Source organism: Heterocephalus glaber, unplaced genomic scaffold, assembly GCF_053883595.1.
Source record: "Heterocephalus glaber isolate CG9 unplaced genomic scaffold, H.glaber_assembly_v1.0 deba00001461, whole genome shotgun sequence".
NCBI lineage: Eukaryota > Metazoa > Chordata > Mammalia > Rodentia > Bathyergidae > Heterocephalus > Heterocephalus glaber.
Window position 1 is genome coordinate 41,486,374 of NW_028258308.1, and position 25,061 is coordinate 41,511,434.

The 25,061-nt window shown below is 36.8% G+C and overlaps 1 protein-coding gene across 1 annotated transcript in view; it reads left to right on the forward strand.

The window, feature by feature from the left end:
• Positions 1-2,906: 2,906 nt before the first annotated feature.
• The window catches only part of LOC101719058 (disintegrin and metalloproteinase domain-containing protein 32), a 147,220-nt gene continuing 125,065 nt past the window's right edge, over positions 2,907-25,061 (forward strand). The window contains exons 1-6 of the mRNA XM_087217354.1: positions 2,907-3,054; positions 12,339-12,409; positions 15,049-15,057; positions 18,402-18,463; positions 21,211-21,286; positions 24,164-24,240. Of these exons, the coding sequence (XP_087073480.1) occupies positions 2,964-3,054; positions 12,339-12,409; positions 15,049-15,057; positions 18,402-18,463; positions 21,211-21,286; positions 24,164-24,240 (386 nt within the window). The 5' untranslated portion in view covers positions 2,907-2,963. The remainder of the gene's footprint in view (positions 3,055-12,338; positions 12,410-15,048; positions 15,058-18,401; positions 18,464-21,210; positions 21,287-24,163; positions 24,241-25,061) is intronic.

The following is a 25,061-nucleotide window of genomic DNA, read 5'->3' on the forward strand; positions in this document are numbered from 1 at the left end:
GGATAATTTTGCCAGATATAGTAATCTAATTTGACAGTTCTTCCCCTCTAGGGATTGAAATCCATCATCCCATGTTTTCTTGGCCTTTAGTTTCTTGATTCCTGGGAAATCTCTTGCTCTCATGCATTTGTCTTTATACTGTAAATGACTTGACATTTCTATCTTGTAGCTCTCAATAGTCTTTGTTCAGTACTTTTGCCAGTACTTTTTTTCAATGTAATATGGCGTGTAGAGGTTTTTCTGGTTGCATCTACTTGGGTTTGCTTTTGAGGTACTAGGAATAAAATGCAAGGCCTCCTGCAGCAGGTAAACAATCTACTACTGAGCTACATCTCCAGTCTTATTTTCTATTGTTGTTGTTTGTGCTTTTACTATGTTGCCAAATCCAAAAATCATGACTTCCTCCATGTTTGCATACAAGACTTTTAGTTCTGTTTGTTTATCCATTTGGCCTAGCTTTTGTATATAATTTGAGGTAGGAGTTCAACTTAATTCTTTGCATGTGAAAATCCATTTATTAGAGTACTATTTATTAGACTATTCTGTTCCCATCAAATAGACTTTGCATTCTTGTACAAAATTATTTGCCCATAGATGTATAGATTTTCAGACTTCCAGTTCTGTTTTATTGGCCTTGATATCCATCCTTATGTCAGTACTACCTTATTTCAATAATGTTGCACATTAGTAAATTTGAATTGTGAAGGATGAGTACTCCAACATTGTTCTTTTTTCAATAAGGTTTTGGTTAGTCTAGTCCCCTTATTATTCCATTTAATTTTAGGATCTTTTTAAATTTCTACACAAAAAGGCTTTTCTTCTTTTTTTTTTTTTAAAGGCTTTTCATAGAGATTCTGATTGAATTTATAGATAGCTTGGGGTTATTTTGACATCTCAACAATATCATCCTTGAGTCCATGAATACGAATTATTTTTCTAATTATTTAAATCCACTTTGATTTCTTTTAGCAGTGTTATGTAGTGTGTAGTGCACAACTCTTTCACCACCCTAGTTAAGTTTATTTTTGAGTATGTTTTTCTTGTGAATGCTATTGTAAAGTTAAATTGCTAATTTTTGGTTATTCATTGCTGCTGTACTGAAACACAATGGATTTTTGCACTTTTAACTTATACCATGCAACTCTTTTCAGTTTTTTAAAGTAACTTTCTTATGTATTTGGGATTTTTGTGGGCATACACACAATCATATTATGTTAATAAACATACTTTCACTTCTTCCTTTACAGTTAGGTGCCTTTTATTTGTTTTATTATTTTGTTTAGGTCTTCTGGTGCTATGGTACATAGCAGGGTAAATTTGGGCATTCTTTCCTGACTCTGCTTTTAAGGAAAAGCTTTCAGTGTCCATTACAGTACTTTAAAAATTTTCCCAACATTTTTCTAGATGACGTCTTTCATGTTGATAATTCCAAGTGTATAAAGCAGTCTCTGACAGCTGGCTTTACATTTTCAGCTTTTGAGTGTGAGGCTGAACAACAGTTACTCCATTTTGTACTCCATTTTGTAACAGGGCCCCAACTTGTCTGCTTCTGTTACGGATCACCAGGGAGACATCGAGTTCCAGAAATGTACTTGTTGTTGTGCCAGGAAGGTCTATTGTGTGCGCAGTGTCCCGTCATGCTTGCCCAACTCCATATCTGAACGTGTTATTTTAAGAACAATCTGTAAAAGTTCCTTCTGCACTTCGCTTCTGTATTTCTGCTTGCCAACTCTCCTCTAGCATGTCCTATAAAGGGACCTCAGGCTCTGAGCCGGGCGCCTAAACTTGGTGCTTGGAGAGTGCCGTCTGGCCAGACTAATAAAGGTCTGTTTTACAACTTGTCCGGTGTGTTCCCTCCTGGGTGATCTTTGCTGTAGTCAGCTCCTCGGAGCGTTTGGTAAGGCCCACGGTCTTATATGACAGTGAGGGTATTTCTGAATAAGCTTGGGTTAGATAATTTCTCATCTCAAATTAATTTTTTTGTTTTAATGCAGTAATACTAACATTTCTTTTTGGTCACCATTGACCTGATACAACATTTCTTTTTGTCTTTATGTTGGCTCTTGTGACTAAAATATACTGAATTTTTAATTTTATAAAATACTTGACTTTTAACTGGAAACTTTATTTACATTAACTCTATTACCAATAGTTTTGTCATTTTATTTTGTGCTTTCTTTATTTTTGTGATTTTCTGTCTCTTTCCCACACCTATTTTCTTTTGTATTCTTTTGGGTTTATATAGTTTCCCTTATGCCACATTTCATTTTTCTCCTGTGTGCTTCGGTATATTTTCAGATAAAATAAATAAAATAAAATCTCTTTTAGAGGTTTTCCAACAATTTTTCGCTTACATTATCTAATGTAATGTGTAAAGTTACGTTTATTTTCCAAATACGAGGACCTTAGCATGCCTTGGTCCAGATCACCTTCGCAATATGCCACTGTCTGGGATTTCAAATATTCTTTATTTTTTATTATTTTAGTTTATTAGTTCACTGTGTAGTACATGACGTTTACATTTCTTGTGTGGAGTTGGTACCTGACAGATCTTCGTTCCTTTTTTAACCCCTTCCCGCTTCTCTCCCTCTCCCTCTTGGTCCCTTTCCCCTGTGAAAAGCTCTTTCCCTACTTCCTATTATCTCTTATTTTGCTCCTTATTTTTCCTCTGGTTCTCCTGTGGGAGACACCACGCGACACTTAGGCTGTGTGTCACGCCCTCTTCCCTCGTCCCGCGGGCTCCTCCCGCCTTGGCGTCGCGGCTGCGCCGGCACCGGACGCGCGCGCATCGTCCGTGGGGACGCGGGGCACAGACCGCGCTCTTTTCCGCGCAGCAGGTGCTGTGGCCAGGCGCGGCCGCCTGAGGGACGCGGAGCGCGGGCACCAGGCCCACGCGGCGTCGGGACCCGCCTGGCCCGCAACGGCTGCTCCGCCCGCCGCCCGCCGCTCGGAACCGGGCCGCCATGCCGCGCCCGTCGCTCCCGCCGTTGCCGCTGTGGGCGCCACTACTGCTGCTCGCCTGGCTGCGCCTTGGGGCAGCCCCTTCGGGCCCGGGTGAGCGCTTCGGGGCAGCCGTCGGCCCGGGTGCCGCCGCGTGGGGGCGCCGTGGGGCGGGCGGGAGGCTGTACTGTTTTCTCTCGAAATAATTTTATCCTTGCAGTTGGGCAGAGGAAAGAAACATGCTTGTGTCATTGACCAGAGAGGTTCCCTTCTGGGTACCCGGGGGAATGAAAACGTGTCTGCGCAAAGTCGTGTGCGTGAATATTCACAGCAGCATTGTTTATAATCGCCCCCAATTGGAAAAAATCCAAGTGTTCACCAATGGGGATGAAATAAAAAAGGAAAGGGGTGTATAAATGCGATGGAATATTATTGAGCCATAAAAAAGAATGGAGTTGTGAATTTTGAAGACATTAGGTAAACGAAACGCTGAGCGCAAAATGTCTTATTTTATATGATACATTGAACATGAAATACCCAGAGAAGGTAAATGAATAGAGAAGAAATTAGCAGCTGCCAAAGGCTGGAGGCGGTAGTGCAAGAGTCACAGAGATTGCCGAATGTGACATCCAATCCCCAGATTGGCAGCTGCACCACCGTCGTATAATACTTTCTTAACATTTTGGGGCTGGGATTTTCTTTTGAAAGTTAGTTTAAATGTCTGTCTTCTGAATAATAACTTAACAAAAAGGGCAGTCTGAACGCCTTCTATTTGTAGTTACAGATATAATTTACAGTCTGACAGCTTTAACAAAGAATTAATTACCTTATATATGTTCGTGTATATTCATAACCGCCTTGATCATGCACTTCATGTATAGAGCAAGTTGGTCTCAGATCAAAGAATTATTGCCTTTGTTTTACTGTATCTTTCAGAACAAATAGAGGAAGATGAAAGGCATGGAACATGGAATGTTATCAGGAGTAGTAATGATATATCGAAAGTGATTTTGAGGTTCTGTTTAAATTTGTAATAAAAGCTATGGTACCTGCTAGATTATGAAGTGACATATTCATGTATCAACCTTTCTCAAAAAAGTGTAGTGTAGAATTTGGATTTTTACCAGAATAACCTCTGGTGTTTAAGAAAAATACACATAGCTGGGTTCTATTTCTGGAAATTTCTTTGTAATACTTAAGAATTTTTATATAGTGATATATGAGTACATTCAAAAAATATATTCATATATTTACTCTTTATCATATATATACTCTTTATCGTATCACCCCTCCTGGTTCATTTTAGTGCACTTTTCAAGATAACTCCTATGTTTATGGATTCAGTATTGATTTTCTGGACTTTTTTCTATACATTTAGTTATAAATATGTACAGATACAAGAATATATGAGGAATACATGTTCCTTTTCAAGTAATTAACTCTATGAGTGATGAATGCATGTTAGGTGCATTTCATCCATGTTTGTGTATTTTTGGATACTAAATATTTTGTTTTATATCTTACACAGGTTGTTTTAAAAGTTGTTGTTTATCTGATAATTTTATTTGTGGTATATTGTTTTTCATACTAAGTTTACCAACATTTCCCTATGGTTTCTGCATTTTCTGATGTATTTCACCAATTAAAATTTCACATGAACTAACAAACGAGACTATACTTTCAATGAGCTAGAGTCTTTCACAAGATAAACTGTGATTTTGTTTACAACTGATGGGCCCAAGCCTTAGTTTATTCCTTGACCTGTGTAAGTCCCTTTTCTGACCAGTGAACCATGATGATATTTTGAGGCCTCAGGATTGTTGTCAGCTCAGAGCCAGTGAATACAAATTCCCTAAAAGTATTTCCTTTTCCCTAGTGTTTAGTCATCATGGCAAAGGGACACAGAACACTTATGAGGAAGGTCAGGTGGAAGATTAATACTGCATATTCCCGTAGCTACATTGAGAAGTGTGAAGGCCAAGCCTATCCAGGGGCACCTGGAGAGGGGTCCATTTAGTCCGTATAGCCCTTCCTGAGTGAGTCAGTTAATTCCTCAATAAAGAAAAGATCCAGAGACAATCATCAGAGTAAGGGCAGCATCAGAGCAGGAGAGCTGGAGTGTTTGCTCCAGTACCCAAGAGCTCTGTGTCTTTATTTCCTTCAGCAGAAACAGCAAAACAAAAAACAAACAAACAAACAAAAGCTACACAGCAAACACAGCTACTAAAAGGTTACAGTGTTCTCTAGTTCACAACAGTTACAGTATCTTATCACTTTACTGGGACATGATGAGACTAAACACCTGCTGCATGACCTTGGCCATGCCACACATGCGTGGTTAAGTATGTTGGGTCATTTTTAGATAACTGTGGCCCATTATGAGCATGCCCCGATAGTGGAGTCATGTCCTCAAGTGTCTCCAAGTGTCCCTACATTTCCTGGGCTGTGAGTCTATTCAAAAGTGGTACCCCACAGAAAGTCCTTGTTTTTATTCGTTCTACCTCCTCAATGAAGAGTGTTTGAAAAGATGTTAGGAGTAGAGGTGAGGGCAGAGGTTGTGAGTCCTCACTTTGGTATTTATGTCAGGCTCTGCCCATAAAACTAGGATTCTCTTGCCTAGGCTGCCCATCTATTTTATTCCTAGGAATCCTGATCAGTTAAATACTTACAAAGATCCCTAGAGGTGAAAGCATTTTATTACTGTCCTTGTGGATTCAGGTAATTGTGCCCATCTTGTCCTGAGTGTTAAATGCTGCCACCTGTTTCTGCCATGTCAAAATTCCTCTATTCCAAGAAATAAAGAAACTGTTTGCCATTTCAACATTCAACATAGTGATGTCTGATTTAGAGATGACCAATATTACAGATATTTTTAAGGGTTCTGGTGATTTCCTCACCGATGTATTTCTTAATTCTCTCCCAACAAAAATATTCTCTGAGCCATCTGAGGCTTATGGTTATGTGCTAATTATGTACGGTTACATTTTTGTACAAATACATTGTGTACTCTTACATTTCTATGTCACAATGGCTTCAGATTCCTTATTCCTATAGTTTATCTTCATTCCTATAGTTTAACTTCATGAATTAAAGATCAGCGTAGAATCCGCACTTCACTAACCAAGCAAATGGTAGGATCCCTTCTTAGGTGAGGGAGCTAGTACATTAAATCCTAAATGCTAGTTGATGACTCCGTATTAGTAAATTTGTTCCCATCTAACTCTCTGAGATTCATAATCCTTGAGATTCCCTCCCACATTTTCTGTTGAGGTTCTTGCTAGAATCTTGTGACACTTTGGTGTATGAATTTTCTTCTCCAAGCAAATTTTGCAGTTTTGCTCTAGGCATACTACAATTTAACTTTCAGTCAGAGCCCGGAAATAGGAAGGGCTTGAGGGGCTAGATTTCTCTTTATAAATCTGTTGATTCAGGTGAGGTCAGTGAAAACTTTTATGCAGTGGAAGGCAGATTCCTTCAGATAGGAGTAAGGGCTGCTCACTTCCCCAGTGAATGGTCAGGATATCGAGTTGTAAGTTTCTCTTATCTGTGTCAGTCCACATATAGCATTTGAGTTTATTATCTTTATTGCCTTTAATTTTCTCAATATTTATTTTTTATTAGTGCATGTTTGTAGTAAAATGTGATCACATTTCCCATGGGGACTTGGCACACGTACCTAACACATATTCTTTTTCACCCTTCTCTTCCTCTCCCTCCTTCCTCCTTCCTTCCATCTCTTGGTTCCCTTCCCATTTGCGAAAGATATATCTCCCTACTTCTATTTTATAGCTCTTTATTTATATTTTAGGTTTCTCATTAAAGGGAAAACGTGATTTTTAAGCTCGTCTGTCTGATTTATTGCACTTAACATTACGGTCTCAAAGTGCAACCATTTTCCTACAAATGGCTCAAGTTTATCTTTCTCTATGGCAAAGTGGTACTGTACTCCATTGTGTGTAAATACCACATTTTCTTTATCCATTCATCTGTTGATGGATTTGCCTTCTTTCTTCACTAAGCTAGAAAACACGTCACCCATGGTTAAATCAAAGAAGCAGGAGACTTTTCGTACGTTGAATTCCTCTGGTGGGTTTGACTCTGACATGGCAGATGCTCAGCTAGAAACTGAGATCTTCAGTCTGCCAGGAGTTACTACATCAGGTGAAGTTAGCTTTAGAGGCCATTCTTTTGCTCATCCTGACAGTAATCTTGGCCTAGAAGGCATTATCAGGAAGGCTCTCGTGGGAAGCTTTGATGACAAAGTTGAGGATCAGAGTTGTCATATCTCAGCCTGTGGGAGTAGCACCTGATAGTGCCAGCACCTCACTTGTGACCAGCAGTGAGGCACAGAGGGCTGAAGGGGACCCATCACCTCACTCAGGAGGCATCTGCAAACCAAAGCTCATCAGCGAGTCCATCAACAGGAAGTCTAAGTCCTCCATTTCTGTGCAGGTCTACTTGGGAGTTGAGTGACCTTCCTCTGTCTCCTCTGTCCATTCAGAGGGTGATTACCACAGGCAGACACCAGGGTGGACCTGGGAGGACAGGCCCTCTTCTACAGGTTCAACTCAGTTTCCCTATAACCCTCTGACCATGCAGATGCTCAGCAGTACCAATTGCATGTGCCCCCTCTGCTGTGAATCAGGCAGCCCCTCACCAACAGATCCGGATCTGGGAGTGGGAGCCTGCCACTCTGCTCTCCACACAATATGTTATGCTGTCTGATAGTGATGATTGAACTGCACATAAAGGGGTATTGAGATCAGGGCCCAGGGAAAGAGCTCCAGTTTCTGGTGGTTTCATTTTCACTTCAGGTCAAACCCCAGCCTTCCTGTGACTGTGCCCAAAGACTTTTCAGGAGATCCAGGGCCACAGAGATGAAGAAATGATGGAAATTCATTTGTAAAGTCAAATGGGAGAAAACAAAAACCTGCCTTTGATGCAGGCCATCTGGGCTGCTTCCAAGATTTAGCTATTATGAATTGCTATAAATATGATTATGCATGTATCTCTGTAATATGAGGTCTTTAACACTTTTGGGAAGATATGAAGAAGGAGAATAGCCAGTTCAAATGAAATTTCTAGTTTTAGTTTTTGTGGAATCTCTACACTGATTTCTATAATGGTTTTACTAGTTTACATTCCCACTAGCTACGGAGAAAGTTCTGTTTTCCCCTGTAGCATTTGTTATTATTTAATTCGTTAATGGTGACCATTGTTTCCAGAGTAATATAGAATCTTAATGTTTTAATTTACATTTCTCTGATGACCAGAAAAGTTGAAATTTTTTTCATGTAGTTTTTGGCCATTTGTACTTCTGAGAAGAGTCTGTTCATTTCAGTTGACCATTTTTTATTGGATCATTTATTTTGAGAGATCTAAATTATTTGAGTTCTTTACATATTCTCCATATTAATGCTCTGTTTGAGGAATATCTGGCAAAAATTTTTTCTCATTCTGTAGATTGTCTCTGCCCACTTTTGGTTGCTTCCTTTTCTGTACAGGTTTTTAATTTAATATGCTCCTATTTGTTGATTCTTGGTATTATTTCTTATGCAGTTGGGGTTTTGTTCTGAAAGTCTGTGTCTATGCCTATGTCTTCAGAGTTTTATCTATTTTATCTTCCAGTAGATTGTTTTTGTTTTGACATTTAGATCTTTTATCTTTTTTTTTTTTTTTTTTGGTACTGGGGATGGAACTCAGGACCTTGCACTTGGGAGGCAGGTGGTGGCACCACTGAGCTAAATTCCCTGCCCTGATCTTTTATCCATTTTGATTTTAGTTTAGTATATAGTGAGAGATATGGGTCTAGATTCAGTCTTCTACATATGGATAGTCTGTCTTTCCTCCAGAATATGTTTTTGGCCCCTTATCAAACATCAGATAGCCAAATGTGCCTAGAATTGTTTCTGCATCTTTCATTTTTTTCTATTTATCCACATGTCTGTCTGCCTGTCTTTCTCTGTCTGTCTCTTTCTCTGCCTCTCTTTCTCAGCCTCTCTTTCTCAGTCTATATCATGCATAAAAAAAAATCACTGTAGCTTTGTAGTATAATGTAAAGTCTAGAAGTGATGCCTCCAAGTTTGCTGTTTTTGTCCAGAATTCATTTTGCAATTCTGGGTCTCTTTTGGTTCCATATGAATTTTAAGATTGTTTCCTCTAATTCTTTAAGGAATGCTATTGGTATTTTGATTGGGATTGCATTAAATCTGTATCTTGGTTTTGGAAGTATGGCCGGTTTGTTAATATTGTTTTTGCCTATCCAGGAACAGGAGATATCTTTTCATTTTCTGATATTCTCTTCAGTCTCCTTTTTCAGAGTATTGTAATTTTCATTGTAGAGGTCTTTTACTTCCTTGGTTAGGTTGATTCCTTGTATTTAATTTTAGTTGATGCTGTTGTGAATTGTATTATTTTCCTAATTTCTTTCTGGAGAAAAAAATTAGTGTATTGGAATTCTGTTGATGTTTGTGTGTTGATTTTGTATCCTGCTAGGCAGCTGAATTTGGTTATTAATTCTAGGAGTCTTTCATTGGACTCTTTTGGTTTTATGTATAGAGAATTTTTTTTTTTTTTTTGGTACTTGGGATCAAACTCAGGACCCTGTGCCTGCAAGGCAGGTAGTAGAACCACTGAGCCAAACCCCCGGCCCTAGAGAATCTTGTCATCTGCAAGTAATGATTAGTTTGACTTCTTTTTTAATGCATATTCCCTTTCTTCCATTTTCTTTCCTGATTGTTCTGGCAATGTTTCAAGAACTATGTCGAATAAGATTGGTGATAGTGGACATCTTTGCTTTGTTTCTGATTTTAGAGGGAAAGCTTTCAGCTTTTCCCCTGTTAGAATTTAGATTGAGCATGTTCCACCAAGCCCCATCAGCTCACAGTCAGAGGTTATGGAAAGTGAATGGATTATGTATTCATTAGTGGAATCATCCACTGGTGAGTTCAGCAGTTGAGTGTGATGTTGGAAGGTGGCACCTGGTTGGAAGAGGTAGATACTGGGGGGTTGATCTGGAAGGCTATATCTCCTTGCCTGTCTCTTTTATTCTCTGTGTTTCCTGGCCACCGTGATGTGATCAGTTTTCCTCCACCAGACCCTTCTAAAATGTTATCTTTCCTTCAAAGAACTATGGATTCCAACTATGGACTATAATCATGAACCAAAATAAATCTCTTCTCCTTTAAGTTGTAGATGTTGGATTTGTATCTCAGTAAGGTAAAAGTAAGACAGATTTTGGTACTGAGAGTGAGGATGTTCCTCTCACTACCTGACTATGTGGTATAGAAACCATTGGTTCATGGGAGAATCTCAGAAAGGTTTGGAGATGCCAGTTAGAGAAACCCTAAATCACTGTAAGCCAAGTTGATAGGAGATTCTGATTAGAGCTCAGAGGACCACAATGGTGAAATAAATGTAAATAGTAAAAGCCAGACTCAGGAAGTTTCAGATAAGAACAAGGACACCATACGCATTTGGTCTCAAGACCAGGTATGTTATGCTCTAGCAGAAAATCTGTCTATATTTTGTTAATGCCCTGGGAATTTGCAGGGGTCTGAGATTAAGGGCAACAGACTAATCTGGTGGAAGAAATTTAAAAGCAGCCCAAAGTTCTGGTGGCAGCATGGATACTGCTTACTGCTTTTAGTGAGATTTATATTTCATAAATAGAAGCAAAAAGCCCATTTGAAAAATTTTCATCTTGCTCAGAAAGAAAGTGCTTACAAGGATTGTGCCATGGAGAGAGAGGGTGCTGAAAAGATTAACATTAAAAATAAGCCATGCACTTTGCATAAGGACAATAGGAAAGATCCCTTGAGGGCATCTCAGAAATAAGCAAAACCCCACCATGTTCAGGCTCAAGAGTGCAAAAGTGAGAGACTTTGCTTTGAGAAAAGAGCCCCAGTGTACCCTGCTTAAGAAAGGCCTCCTAGCAAATTGGTTTTTTGGACTTTCACTCACAGTCAAATCACATTCAGAGGCCTCTGCAGCCATGTAACCAATAGGGCCTGACTACTGCTTGAGCTGGCAGCAGATCATGGCATCATCCATGTGCTGGTTTTAGAAGTATCCACAATTGAAGAGTTGTGGGGTCAAAGAGGCTTTCACCCAGATTTCAGAAGAACATCTGGAAGACCAGGGAGTGTGCCCCTGACAGGGCAGTGCATGAAGCTTTGAGAGTGAAGTCAAAAGTGCTGGATGCGAAGCTACAGGATTTAATGTTTGCCCTTCTGGATTTTAATATTGATTTGGTCCCTATCCATTCTGTTCTCCTATTGTTGTCTTTGGTAATTGGAATGTTTATCCTATCTTATTGAATGTTGGAAATGTTTAACTTTCTTTTGATTTTTACAGGGGCTCACAGCCTTGAATCTGAAAGGAAACTTTAGATTTGAACCTTCCAGCACTATTGAAACTGTTAATACTTTAGGGACTCTTAGAGATGAACTAAATTCATTTTGCATAATGAGATGTTCATGAGTTTTTTGCAGGCCAAAGTTGAAATACTGTGTTTTAGATTGAGAATGTCCTACCAAAGCCTCATGAGTTACAGGTGGGGCTTGTGGAATGTGATTGGATCATTGTGTGTGTGTGTGTGTGTGGGGGGGCTCTGTGCTTATCAGTGGAAATATCTACTGGTGAATTCAGCAGCTGAGTATGATGTTGGAGGGTGGGACCTGGCTGGAAGAGGCAGGTTACTGGGCATGTGAGCTTCTTAAGTCTTCAATTTCTTTTCTTACAGATTTTTTTAGACATTGATCTTCAGACTTTTAACATGAAATACTCAAACTGGGCTACTTATCACCCCTTATGCCCTATATGATGTCTTTTATTTCTCATATTCCTACAGGATTTTTATGTTGGAAATACAATAACTTTAGTAGAATTTGTCTCAGTTTTGTTTAATTATTATCAGTTTCTTCTGACATACAGAATCTTTTCTAGTATATTGTTTCAAATGTTTTATTATAGGAAGATTGTCTTGAATAATGGCTTTGATCAGTTGATTTGTGTCTATTCTGTTTTCTTCAAGAACAGCAAATTTTGTGGAAGTTAAATACCTACTCCCTGAGTTTTCTTCTTCTTTTCTTTTTTTTTGTTGATATTTTATAAATATCTTTTCTGTTTTTCAAATTAAATTTCTTCAAGGTTTTATTTTGTTTTGAATATGTAACAGTTTATTAATTTGTAAGTCATTTTTGCTTAGAGTCCCAGTAATCTCTGTAACATTCCAACTTCAGTACCTTTGCTGGTAAAGTGAGCACTCAAGGGTTTTGTAGGAGTACACGGTAATGCACTATCCATTTTTCCATAAGTAAATCTTGTGAAGTGAATTGAGCAGAGATTTTTGTCAAATTTAAGGCACGATTACTAACTGTTTTTTTTACATTATTTAGGTTCTCAAAATTCATTTCTGCAAATAATACTCCCAGAGAAACTCGAAGGAAATACAAGTGATAATTCAGAAGTAAGATACCTAAGAAATTTTTTATAACCTAAATTATTACATAAAATTTCTTATTTTTGTTATATACTTATAAAGTATATCAATCTGATCACAGTATGCATGTAAATATATAGTGTTATTACTGATAAGGAATTTAAAGGTTCAGTGGTAAGAACAAATATATAAAATAGGATGATCTGATGTCTTTCACATTTGTCATTTCTTCATGGTAAAATACTTTCAAAAGTCTTTTTTTGGTACCGGGGATCAAACTTGGGTCCTTGCGCTTGTGCTACAGGCGGCGAAACCACTGAGCTAAATCCCCGGCCCTCAAAAGTTTAAATATAGAGAATAATGTAGAAGAATTAACTGTCTTTCCTGATATGTGAGGGGAGCCAGATGAGAATACTGCTCTCTAAAGTGACTAAGAATATCTTCTAAAACCTAGTTTTTCCTTCATTCCTGTGCCTACGAGATCTTATACAAGAAGAAACCTTGTATTTTCCTGTTTTTATTAGGGAGATAAATATTTTATTTGCTGATTTATTTTATAGATTTTCTTTGGTGTTACTATGTGCATGAGTGAGCCAGACTTATAAGTAGCCGATCTTTTGATAATTCATTGATTTTAAGTTTTATGGAGGTATAATTTGCATACTACAGAATTCATCCTTCATAAATGGACAGTTCAATGACTAGCATATAAAAGAGTTGTGCAAACATTACTACGATGCAGTTGTAGAATATTTTCTTCACTCCAAAAAGTTCCTTCATGTCCAGTTGTACTTTATCTTTCCTTTCATCCCTAGCTATTGGCAACCAGTCCTCTGTTTATGTCTTTATAAATTTGTGAGATTTTTGAGTAACATTTTCTGCAAATAGAAACATAATGTATAGGCCTTTGTATTAAACTTATTTTAATTATATTCATTATTTTGTAGCATTTATCAGGTTATTGATGTTTATATGTTAATAAATATTTCTGTGGTCACCAGTTGATGAGCATTTGGATTTTTTTACGCATTAGTTATTTTGAATAATTATTTTATGAACATTCACATGTGGTTATATATTTTCCTCTCTCTTGGGTAGATTCTTAGGAGTGAAATTAATGAAGTTAATGTTACACATTTCTAGAAGCTGCCACATTGTTTTCCACAGTGGCTGTACACTCTGCATTGTACATCAGCAATATATACATAGTGTTCCAGTTTTTTCACATTCGATGTCTGTCTTCTGGATTAAATCTATTATAATGGAAGTGTACTAATATGAAACTGTGGCTTTAAGGTTCCTTTCTTCAGTAAAGAATGGTGTTGGGCATTTTTCATGATCCTTTGATTTATATAAAGCATGACCTGAAAAGATGATGAATTTTTAAATCTTCAAAAATGTATTAAAGTAAAATACACATTGCCCTTAACCCTCTTCAAGCCTCCCCCCACCCATTGAATACACTTATCTCATCATTCCTGTCACTTTCTGAAGCAATTCTGAAAGTCCTTTTTGGCGAGTGTATTTAATTGCACAGTTGTGACTGCCTCAAAATTCTGAATCTATTCAGAACATTTACCTTTCATGGTCATTTTAACCTTGAGAACAGGCAAATAAAGGTGGATAAGGACACACTGTAGTGTTTTTATGAGCCTGTCTTTCCACTGGATGGAAAAGCTTTCATTTTTTAGATCATGCCTGAAAGACAATTATGAAAGTGCACTCCCAGAACTGCTTCAGAAAGAAGCAAGAACAATGGGATAAGTGAGTTTGAAACAAGGGGGGCTATGGGGGGGCCTAGCAATGTGTCTTTTACTATAATAAATTATTTTAATTTAAATAGTCACCAAATATATTTCAGTTACACCACAGAGGTTTCTCTCAAGTATGTATTCAAATCATTCATCTACTTTTAAATTGAATTATTTATTTATATTTGAATTCTAGAAAGTCATTTTGTATTCTGGATATAAGGCTTTTACCAGTTGTACAATTTGTAATTATTTTTCCTGAATTTATATCTTGCCTTTTCATTTTCTCAAAGTGTTTGAAACTCATTTTCAATTTTGATGACATTTTGCTGTGTCTTTTATGGATCTTGGTTTTGGTTTTGGTGCATGTATACAAGGAAAAAGTCACGTGAGAGTATACCAAGAAGGCTGCTATCTGTAAGCTGGGAAGAGAGGCCCACTAGGAACCAGTTCTCCTGTTAACTTGATTTTGATCCAGCCTACAGAACTCTAGAAAATTATTTAACCCTCCTAGTCAGTGGTATTTTGTATGGCAGCCTGAAAAATCTAGTACAGATTTTGGACTATGAAGTGTGATGCAGTTACAAGAAATACTAAAAATGTGGTAGTTACTATAGATCGTGGGGATAGAGATTGAAAATGTTTTGAGATTCATCTTAGGAAAGAATCCTAGATTGTCTTGGGGGAAACAAAGATGTTAAACACAACTGTGATGAAGGTTCAGAAAGAGAAGAGAAGCATTACAGAGAGAGCTTCTGTAGCTTCAGAGAATGGACATGACAGAATCCTGGTAGAGGTGCATCTGATGATTTCACAGATGGAAATGTGAAATATTTTTTTAAATGGGTAGAAAGAATTTCTGTTATTAAGTGGCAGAGCAATTAGCTGAATTGTGTTGTGGTTATTTTGTGGAAGATAGAAATTGTGAGGGACAGCCTTAGGTATTTAGCAGAGATTTCTCAGCAAAGTGATGAAGATGTGGCCTATATTTTTCCATAATGCTGTGGTTATATGACAGGAGAGAGATAAATAGAAGGAAATGTTAAGCAAAAAGGAATGAGTTCTTGGAGATTTGGAAAATTTGGAGCCTATCCATATTTCAAAAGACGAGAAAGTGTATTCTCGAGAGAAGAGCAGAGGTGTGGCGCTCAGTAACTCTATAAAGAGATTATCCAGGACTTAGTCGTCTAAGGTGAAGCAAGAATGGAGATGAGCATATAGCAGAAGATGTACTGCCACCTGGGACTAAAGGGAACATAGAAAGTGGGATAGAATGATGGTCAACTGTTGGAGTTATGGGATTCTATGCAGCAGGAAGGTAGAGCCCTGTGATTTTTGAACATGTGTTATCCTTCCTTAAAGAAAGAACAGCAACCTTGAAAACAATTTAGAGATCAACAGGGCTTCTACTCCTAACAGGCCCAGGGGCCAAAGCTGGTTTCTCCTTCATTTCTTTATGTGGGGCTGCCAACTTGGTTTTGGTGGATTAGATGTCATTGTTCAGTACCTTAGGGGAAAGGCTGCCACCCAGGATAAAAGCAGAGTCCTTCCATTGAGCTGCAGGGCAGAGCAGTACTAATTCTTTATAAAATTCAGTCTGCCCCCAAAAATGTATGCACACTTCAGGAAAAGAAAAATAGTATGATATTTTTTTCAACAGATGGTGTTACCCTCGTACGGGGGACCCTAGAGGATGTCACATATCACTGAAAACCTGCTACACTGCTGGCTCTTAGAGAAGAAATTGAAAATGCATGTGCAACAATCTCAATGACCAGGTTACCCAAGCAGCGGTTTGCCCTATTAATAAATGTCTGGAAGCTAATGGCCACCACTTTAAGCACCCCTTGTAGTTGTTGAGGCCAAAGGTAACTTGTATGAATCTCATGATGTCTCAATAAATTTAGTATTAAAATATTTATACAAGTTTTTTTCATGCTCGCTTCGGCAGCACATATACTAAAAAAGTTTTTTTCTTTTCCTGAAGTGTGTATACATATTTTGGCAGACTCTGTATATATTGTTATAAACTGTAGTCGTCTAACTCTGCTGCAGGACCTTAGGACTTATTTCTCCCATGTAACTTCATTTTTGCATTCTTTACTTAACAGCCCTCTGTCAGCACTGTTCCCTACCTCTCTTACCTCTCCTGACTACCATTCTACTCTCCACTTCTATGTAATCAGTGGTTCTGTACAAGAGAGAGTACATGTGGTTTTTCTTAATCATCTAAAGTAGATAGTTTACCTGGTGTTTAAAAATTTAGATACAGCCAAAACCTGGTCATGCATGCCTGTGATCCCAGCACTCTTGGAGGCTGAGACAGGAACACTACAAGGTTAGCCCAGTCTGGGCAGCTGGGCAATGCAACGACTTCATAAGAAGTACCCTCTCTCAAAAGACAAAACAAAACAAAACAAAAAATGACTGGAGCTCAGGGCAAAGACACTGGCTGGATTCAAGGACCCTGGATTCAATCCCCAGTGTGATGATGACAACAGCAGCAGCACATTAACAGTATGCTTAGTACATTGCCTGTTGACCTTATTTCATCAGGCCTTTCACTTTCTTTAGGAATTTCACCAAATTTGTCTGTGTGGTCTGCAAAGAAAGGTATTTCATGCTGAGTCCTATGGTAAAAGTAGAGTTAAAGGAAGCAATAATTGGTACACTTAATAATTACTAAGTTTTTGCCTTGAGAAAATATTCATCCAAGAACTTATGGTAAATATTTACACATCAAGTTCAGTTTAAATAGAATAAAGATGCTATAGCAGTCATGTTTATTACATTCAGCTGAAACTGTACAAGGAACTGTTACAGCATTATGACTTTGAAAGCTAGGTTCCTCTGCTACTTCAGTGCTGGGATCTTCCCTTTGGTATTTCCACCTTTCACCTACCATATGATTTTTTTTCCTTTTTCCTCAATTTATTTCTCTGGTTCTAAAAGTAAATTTTTTAATGTTTGGAATAAATTTAGATTTACAGATAATTTACCATGTGCAATTCACTCAGTTTCCTATGATGTTAAAACTTTTATAACTATGTATGTATATTATGTTTGTTAAAACTAAGAAATTAACATTGGTACAGTATAATAAAGTCCTTTATTTGGATTTAACCAGTTTTTCACTGATGCTCTTTTTCTGTTCCAGGATCCAATCAAGGGTATCACTTTGCATGTCTCCCAATCTCTGTTCTGTTTCTTTGTCTTTCCTTGTTTTTCCATGATCTTAACTGTTTTGAAGTACTTTGGTCAGGTATTTTTTTAGAAATCTCTTCACTTTGGCTTTGCCTGGTATTTTCTTATGATTAGACTGAGCTAATGAGATTAGGGAAGATTATTATAGAGGTGAATTGTTAATATAAAATCAACTTAGCACTAATGATACAAACTTGTTGGTTTGATTTTTTACTATTTGCTGACTTTTGAGCAGCCTGTCTTATCCTTTAGTTTGAATAGTACCTTAGTTGCTTCTTATTTTCATAGATCCAGGATCATTTACCTTCATCTGTATCTTGCTATTTATGTCTTTTTCAAAATTTTATGTGCTTTAACTATGTTTTCTTTCCACAGATAGTCTAACTCTTGCTTTCCACAGGTTCTTTTTTGGTGAATAAAATCTTGTCACTCAGGTTCACTGACTTACAGATATTCTACCCTATTACTACCAGAGTTCTAACTCGAAAATAGTAATGGTGGAGTCAAAGACAACATCAAGGGCCGGGGATTTAGCTCAGTGGTTCTGCCGCCTGCCTCGCCAGTGCAACGAACCAAGTTCAATCCCGGGTACCAAAAAAAAAAGGACAACATCAATGTTCAAGAATCTTCAATTTAAAAAGATGGGAAATAGGCATTACCAATGAGAACAAATTTTTAAAAAATGGTTAAATAATTTTTGTGCTTGGTAGAGGAGGCTTTACCGGTGTAGAGTACTTCATTATCCCAACTATGACGTGAACAGACAATAAAGCACAGCACAAAGTCTCTTCTTACACAAGAGTTTACAATTAATTTACATGTAATTACATAATTCTATGTAAATCCTCAGGTTAGTGTATTTTTTGTGGAAATTATAAGCATGGGTTACATAATAAATATTAAAAGTTCTTGACATTTCATTGCATATTTTAAACTACGTGTAGTCTGAGCCAATTTAATAAAGGCATTTTTAGCATTGTTTGCAGGTATTAATTGATACGTAATTGTTATTTTGTTTCTTATTGTAAATTCACCTTCACTCTTAGTTGTTCTTGATTCTCTAGGACCAGATATCCTATATTATTCCAATAAATGAGAAACCATATACTGTGCACCTAAAGCCAAGGTAAGTTTTATTCTTTAGTTTGGATTTCATTTTATGTCTGTTAAATTGCTTTCTTATAGTAAAAATGGAATGTGGAAATCTAAATATAATTGCTATTAAAATTTTTTTGTTTTGGATGAACTGATTTTATGTTTTGGATGAACTGTCATGTGACTTAAATTTTTGGTCCTTATTTGTCATATAGTCTTTTGTGAATTGAGATTGGGAACTGAAAAAATTGGGGACTCAACTCCTAGAGACTGATCTCTATGGTACTTAGTTTGCAGGATGAGTTGACAGACCTCTATAGTCAGAGAATAAGGAGAAGGTGAACAGACTGAAATGAGGAAATAGACTGGAATAGGGCAAATGTGGGCTCAGTGCTGGAGGAGCTATATACGAATTGCTTGTGGGACATCTCAGGGGAAATAGTTGAAAATTAATTTGGTTTAGAATATAGAAGAGAGCTGTGGGTTTCAACATACTTTATGATTAAAATCTCTCAATACGTAAAGTATAGAAGAAATATATCTCAATCCAATAAAGACCATATATGACAAAAACCACAGCTAACAGCATAATCAATGGTGAAAAGTTAGACTTTCCCTCAAGATCCCCAAAGATCAGGAACAAGATAAGATACCCACTCTTATAATATTTCTTCAAGCCAGTATTCGATGTCCTAGATAGAGCAGTTAGGCAAAAGATTTTTAAAAATTTGGATTGGAAAGGAAGAAGTTAAATTGTCCTGGTTTGTAAACTACACAACCTTAATATATAGAGAACCTTAAAGAGTTCATCAAAAAACTGTTAAGACAGATAAATAAATTCAATAATTTGTAGTAAAGTAAAAAAAAAAGTACATATTTGTATAGTGATAAGGAAGGAACTATCTAAAAGAAAATCAAAGTAATCCTTTGTACAATAACAAAATTCCAATGATATTTTTTCACAGAAATAAAAAATCTTAATATTTATGTGACACTACAAAAGACTCCAAATAACAAAAGCAGTCTTGAGTAAAATGAGCAATGCTGGGGACTTCACACTACTAAATTTCAAAATATACTACAAAGCTCTAGTAAACAAAGCCCCCCCATACACACACAACCACACACACACACACACACATATATATTAAATACAATCACAAAAGTGAAAAAATATACCTGCAGAGAGAGGAGTGAAATTTAAGGATGAGAACTAAAAACAAAGTAGAATTGAATTCCATGGGTACCTGTAAGGGACAAAGGAAAAATCTAGATGAAGGGACATATATAATTAGACCAAAAGACATAAAAGATACCATGTCTTTAACTACTGTGTTAGTTACTTTTCTCTTTGCTGAGACAAAATACCCAATACCTGAAGTAAAGGGGGAAAGATTTATTTAGCTCACAGTTTGTAGAGGTTTCAGTCCATAACAGGCTGGTTCCAAGGTTGGCTGGCATAGCTGTGGAGCTTTGCAGAGGAGTAACAGTCCATGGTGGGTAGAAGGTTGCAAAGCAAGCAAGGGGGCAAGACAAGACTCTGTCCTTTATATTGTATGCAGGCTGTTGGGATTAGAGCAGTGCCAAGCCAATCAGTGGACTGATTTTGTAATCACCCCCCCCTTAATCCTAGCATTGCACCATGAATCAAAATTACTCTAGATTCAGCCACCTCTGAAAAAGCCCCACCTATGAGTACATGAGGCTTTGGGAGGACTTGTAGACACAAGCCATAACAACCACTTACAAATTGTTTAAATATAAGATGACCAAAAATTGCATATATTTATAAATTTCTATAAATTAATCTAAGAGGAAATATAAAAATGACAATGTTGTCAAATTTATTCAATACAAGTATTGACTGATTGAAATGACACCTACCCTGGCAACACTCGGGATAGGAAGTACAAATGCACTGCCCGAGTGATGCTCAGGGTAAAATGTTAAATGGTTAAAGCCAAAGAAGAGATAGTGTACAGGGAAAATGTAGCAATGTGTGAAGTGATTTTGAATAGTTTTGCTTGACTTTGGAATGCCTTTTGGACTTGAGAACTAGGAGATCGTTAGTAAACTTTGTGAGTCCAGGTTTTGTGGAGGCTTCCAAACAGAAGCTAATCTGAGTAGTCTACTTAAGAAACATTGGGTTGGAGTAAACATGATATTAGGAAGAATGATTAAAATAGCATAATAAATACAGGAAATGATAACCAGAGAAGGCTTACCTTAGACTTGAAATTTTAGCATCTATGCTAAAAATAATAATTTCACACAGTTCACTTCCACTTCTTTATGAAAGTAATTATATTCACAATAGAGAGATCTAGAAAGAACAGAAAACTCTCATAATCCTACATCCAATTCATATATTTGTAAATTTTAAAATGCATTTTTTGTCTTCTTGCAGTCCCTTATTGTTTTAATTCATTAAATTGGGAAAATTGTTTTGGGTAATGTGTATTACTTTGAATAAAATGTAAATATATATCAGAAGAAAATACTTTCCAAAGGTTGACACACTTTCTCTAAAGGACCAGTGAGACAATATTTTAGTCATTGCGGGCCATATGATTTCGGTTAAACTACTTTCTTCTGCTGTTGTATCATGAATACAGCTACAGACAGTATAAAAGTGAATGGATGTTTCTGTTTTCCGAAAACATTTTATTTATGGAAACAGTAGAACAGATTTGTCCTAAGGGCATCAGCTTATGGATACTGTTTTGCATGTTTAGAAAAAGAATAACTTTAGAATGTCTCACTATTTTTTATATTTAGATATTTTTTAGGAGAGAATTTCATGGTTTATTTGTATAATCAAGGATCTGTAAGTTCCTATTCTTCAGATATTCAGGTAAGACTTAAATTCTGTTTTATAAAATATAAAAAAGGTTTTTTTCCTTTGAACAACTGCTTTCCTAAAACAGAAATCTCTCAGTTTTTAAGATGTTTAGCTGTTAGAAATTCCTAAAGTCTTCATAAACTAAAGACAAATTATATTGACTTGGCATCTTTCAAAATGGCCCAGAACACAGACACTATTTACTTATTCATTTATATTTTGTTGAATAAGTGAATGTAAATTAAGTAAGATAAGCAAACACAAATGTGAGAAATGCATTCACTTGCCCAGACTCAAAGCAAAAGTGAGGCTTGTGTCAGTCTTGCAAGGCTGGGTATCCCCAGAGCAGGCACACCTAGAACAGTTACAACAACCATTTTATCCACCAGCATCAGGTCCCTTCTCACAGTTCCTCATTGGCTGAGTACTCTGGGAGTACAATCTTCTTGGATGCTGCCTAAGTATTCTTTCACTTTTTATAAGGCAGTTCCCTGGTCCACCTCCCTATTTGAGTTTGGCTTTCTTCCTAATACTCCCTGTTCTTTTTTTTTTTGCCCCAGGGATGGAACTCAGGACCTTGCGCTTGCCAGGCAGGTGTAGTGCCACTGAGCTAAATCCCCAGCTCTTCCTGTTCTTTATTCCTGAACTTTCTGAGAAACAGATAGTCCTGTTCAAATATTTCATGCAACTTTTGATTAGTATGTTTCTACTTAGCCTTAGCTATCTTATCATGAAAATGGACTATTCTATGCCTTCTTTCTTTCCTACTCATGTCTACATTTTTAAACAAAGACTTTTTTACTAGTTTATTTCTTTCCCAAGGTCCCATTTACTAAGGACATTCTAGATACGTGAATTTTGTCAGGCTGTTAGACAATTTTAACTGCCAGTAATTTTCCACTCAGTGTTAACTGCTTTTTCTTGAAAATGGACCACTTTAAGTTTCTTTTTCTTATAACTGGACACAAATAATAGATCAAAAACTTTTTTATTGCTCACCCAGCTAATCCATCAGTAAATCCTGTTGAACCTGTCCTTAAAACTACAAACACCAAATTCATCTTCCTTTGTCTCTAGCTAGTGATATGATCCAAAGAAAACACATTATCTAGTTTGGATCATTGCAATAACTTCTTGAATAGCCTCTCTGCTTCTACACCTTCCATTTCCTCAGTCAGTTCTTAACATGACAACCAGATCGATCCTGTTAAAACTGGTCATCAGATCATGTGAATTCTCTGTTCAGAACTCTCTGTGGTGATGGCTTCCCATTCCTTATAAAGTGCGTTCTTCAGCTGTATCAGAGCTTCCGGTGCCTCACACAGTTGAGTTCTCTTTCACCCCTCCACCTTGTTTCCTCTTACTCTCTACTTTTCTCACTTTGTTCCAGCCACCCTGGTCTCCTTGTTGTTCTTCTAACAGGTTATCCATCTTTTTTCTTTTCAACAACTTTGTCTTTTCTATTTCTCAGGATACAAAAGCTTTTCTATTCCAAGATACCCATGCTTTCCTTCCTCAGTTTCTCAGAAATTTGCTCAAAATTACAGCATTAACTAAGCACCACTTTAAATTACAGTCTTACCCTTGGGATTCTCTATATTTCCTTTGCCTGTTTGCCTTTTCTCTGTGGGATTTATCAGTATGATGTGCCGTATTGTTTTCTGTCTCTCTCGGTGAATATAATTTTCATGAAAGCATGGCTTTTTGCTGTTTTATTCACTGATATTGTCCTAGTGGCTGGGGATATACCTGGCACATATTTCACATATAATAAAAGTGTGTTGAAAGATTGGGTTGAACATCATCTTACTTCACTATAATGGACAGGACCATCATTTCTCTTCCTTGCTCCTTCTTCCCTCCCTTACTTTCATGATCAAGCACTGTGTTAATAAGAAATCTTACATTTACTTATTCCAAAATTAATGGCACCACTGACTCTTGGAAAGTATGTAGGTATTTTTTCCTCTGCCAGTTTTCTGTTCTGTATACCAGTAGCTTGATGATACTGTGGTCAGAGATGAGACTGTATGATCAGTATGATGAGACTCAGTACTTTGAGGTCTGTTGATGACAGCTTTATGACCTAGTATATCATTTCATTTTTTAAGATGCTCCATGTGTTTTTAGTATTTTCTATTGTTTTCAGATATTGTGTTTGATATATATTATTTAGTTGTTCAGAACCATGTGATTCAAACCTGCAGATATTGAGTGTTTATCAGCTACTGAGAAAATAATGTTTAAAATTTTTAATGTGAGTCTAAATTTTCTGTTTTTACTGTACATTCCCTTTTGGCTACATATTATTTGATGCTATGTCATTTAATACAAATGAATACAAATTTTGAGTATTTGTATCTTTATGGTGAATTGAAGCTCCTGTCATTACGAAATGTCCCTCCTTACCTCTAGTAATGCTTCTTGCCTTAACACCTACATTTCCTGTTTTAGTACAGCTTGCCAGTCACTCATCCTTTTGGATTGTGTTCACATAGCATATCTAGCCTTTCAGTCTTCCCATGCTATAATGTTTTTGTCTATTTGAAACAGCATATTTTGATTTTAAAGAAATCCAGATATACAATCTTTATTTTTCATTTGATGAATTAGATTTATGTTTTGGTAATAAATCTTACCTAAAACCAAGATAACACTTTAGAATAAGGCTACAAGACAGTACTCTCAAATCATAATCTAACTAAGGTATTTAACAGAGTGCAAGGGGCAACAATGTGGAGACTTTTTGCATGTCACTTTATATGTACTGTTGTAAATTGTGTCACCTGTGAACAGTATTGAGAAGGTTCTGTCCGGTATGGAGGTAGGAAACCATTAGAGAATTTGCCAGTTCCTAAGTAACCGATTTACTTTTTTTTTCCTTCCTAGCCTCAGTGTTACTATCAAGGATATATCCAAGGACATCCAAGTTCTTTTGCCACACTCAGCATCTGCTCTGGACTGAGGTTATTTATTTTCTGTTGTTGATTACAGAATAGTATGGTTATGATTTTGGTTGCTCTGAATTCAATCTATTTTTGTTAAATGCAGAGCTAGAGTAAGTTTTCTATTTCCAAAGAAGATTCTTCAGTCACATCCTGTGCTGGTCTCCTTCCCACTGCTCTTATTTCTTCTCCCTTCCCTCACTGACCAGAGACATTTCCAAGTTCCCTGAAGGTTTGGATTCCCTAGTCTCCTTGCTCTGCCTCTAATTTTTTCTTGTCTCCTGACATAACAACTACAGTACATTGGCGAGCTAAGTTTAGGATGACTTATTTTTTCAGCAGATAGAGTATTTATTATATCTACCCTAAATCTCAGTGTTAGGAGATATCAAAATAAATAAAGATTAAACCAGCCTTATGTTTTCTCAGGGAAATCATCTTCAAAATGAAGAAGAAAGTTATATGTAAACAAGCACTTATTAATATCATATTTTTCCAAATAATATCACTGTCTTGAACTTTTCCAGAATTATTGAACTTTTCCTCTTCTCTGCTTAGGGAGGTCTCTTGTCTGTCAGGCAGTTCTCTGCCTTGTTTTACAGAGACCCTTGCTTTCACAAACAAATGTTTTTCATTGTTTCTTAATCCTAAATTTAGATCTGAAAGTTGTTTTTTATATAGTAGTGACACAAATGTTGCTTGTATTCACAGAGAGGTAATTACACAATTTACTATAACTTTAGAATCTTGATGTTGATTTCTTATTCAGACATGTACTTATACCAAATCAATAAATTTTATTTCATAGTTGCTGCTAAATTTTATTTTTATAAATAAAACTG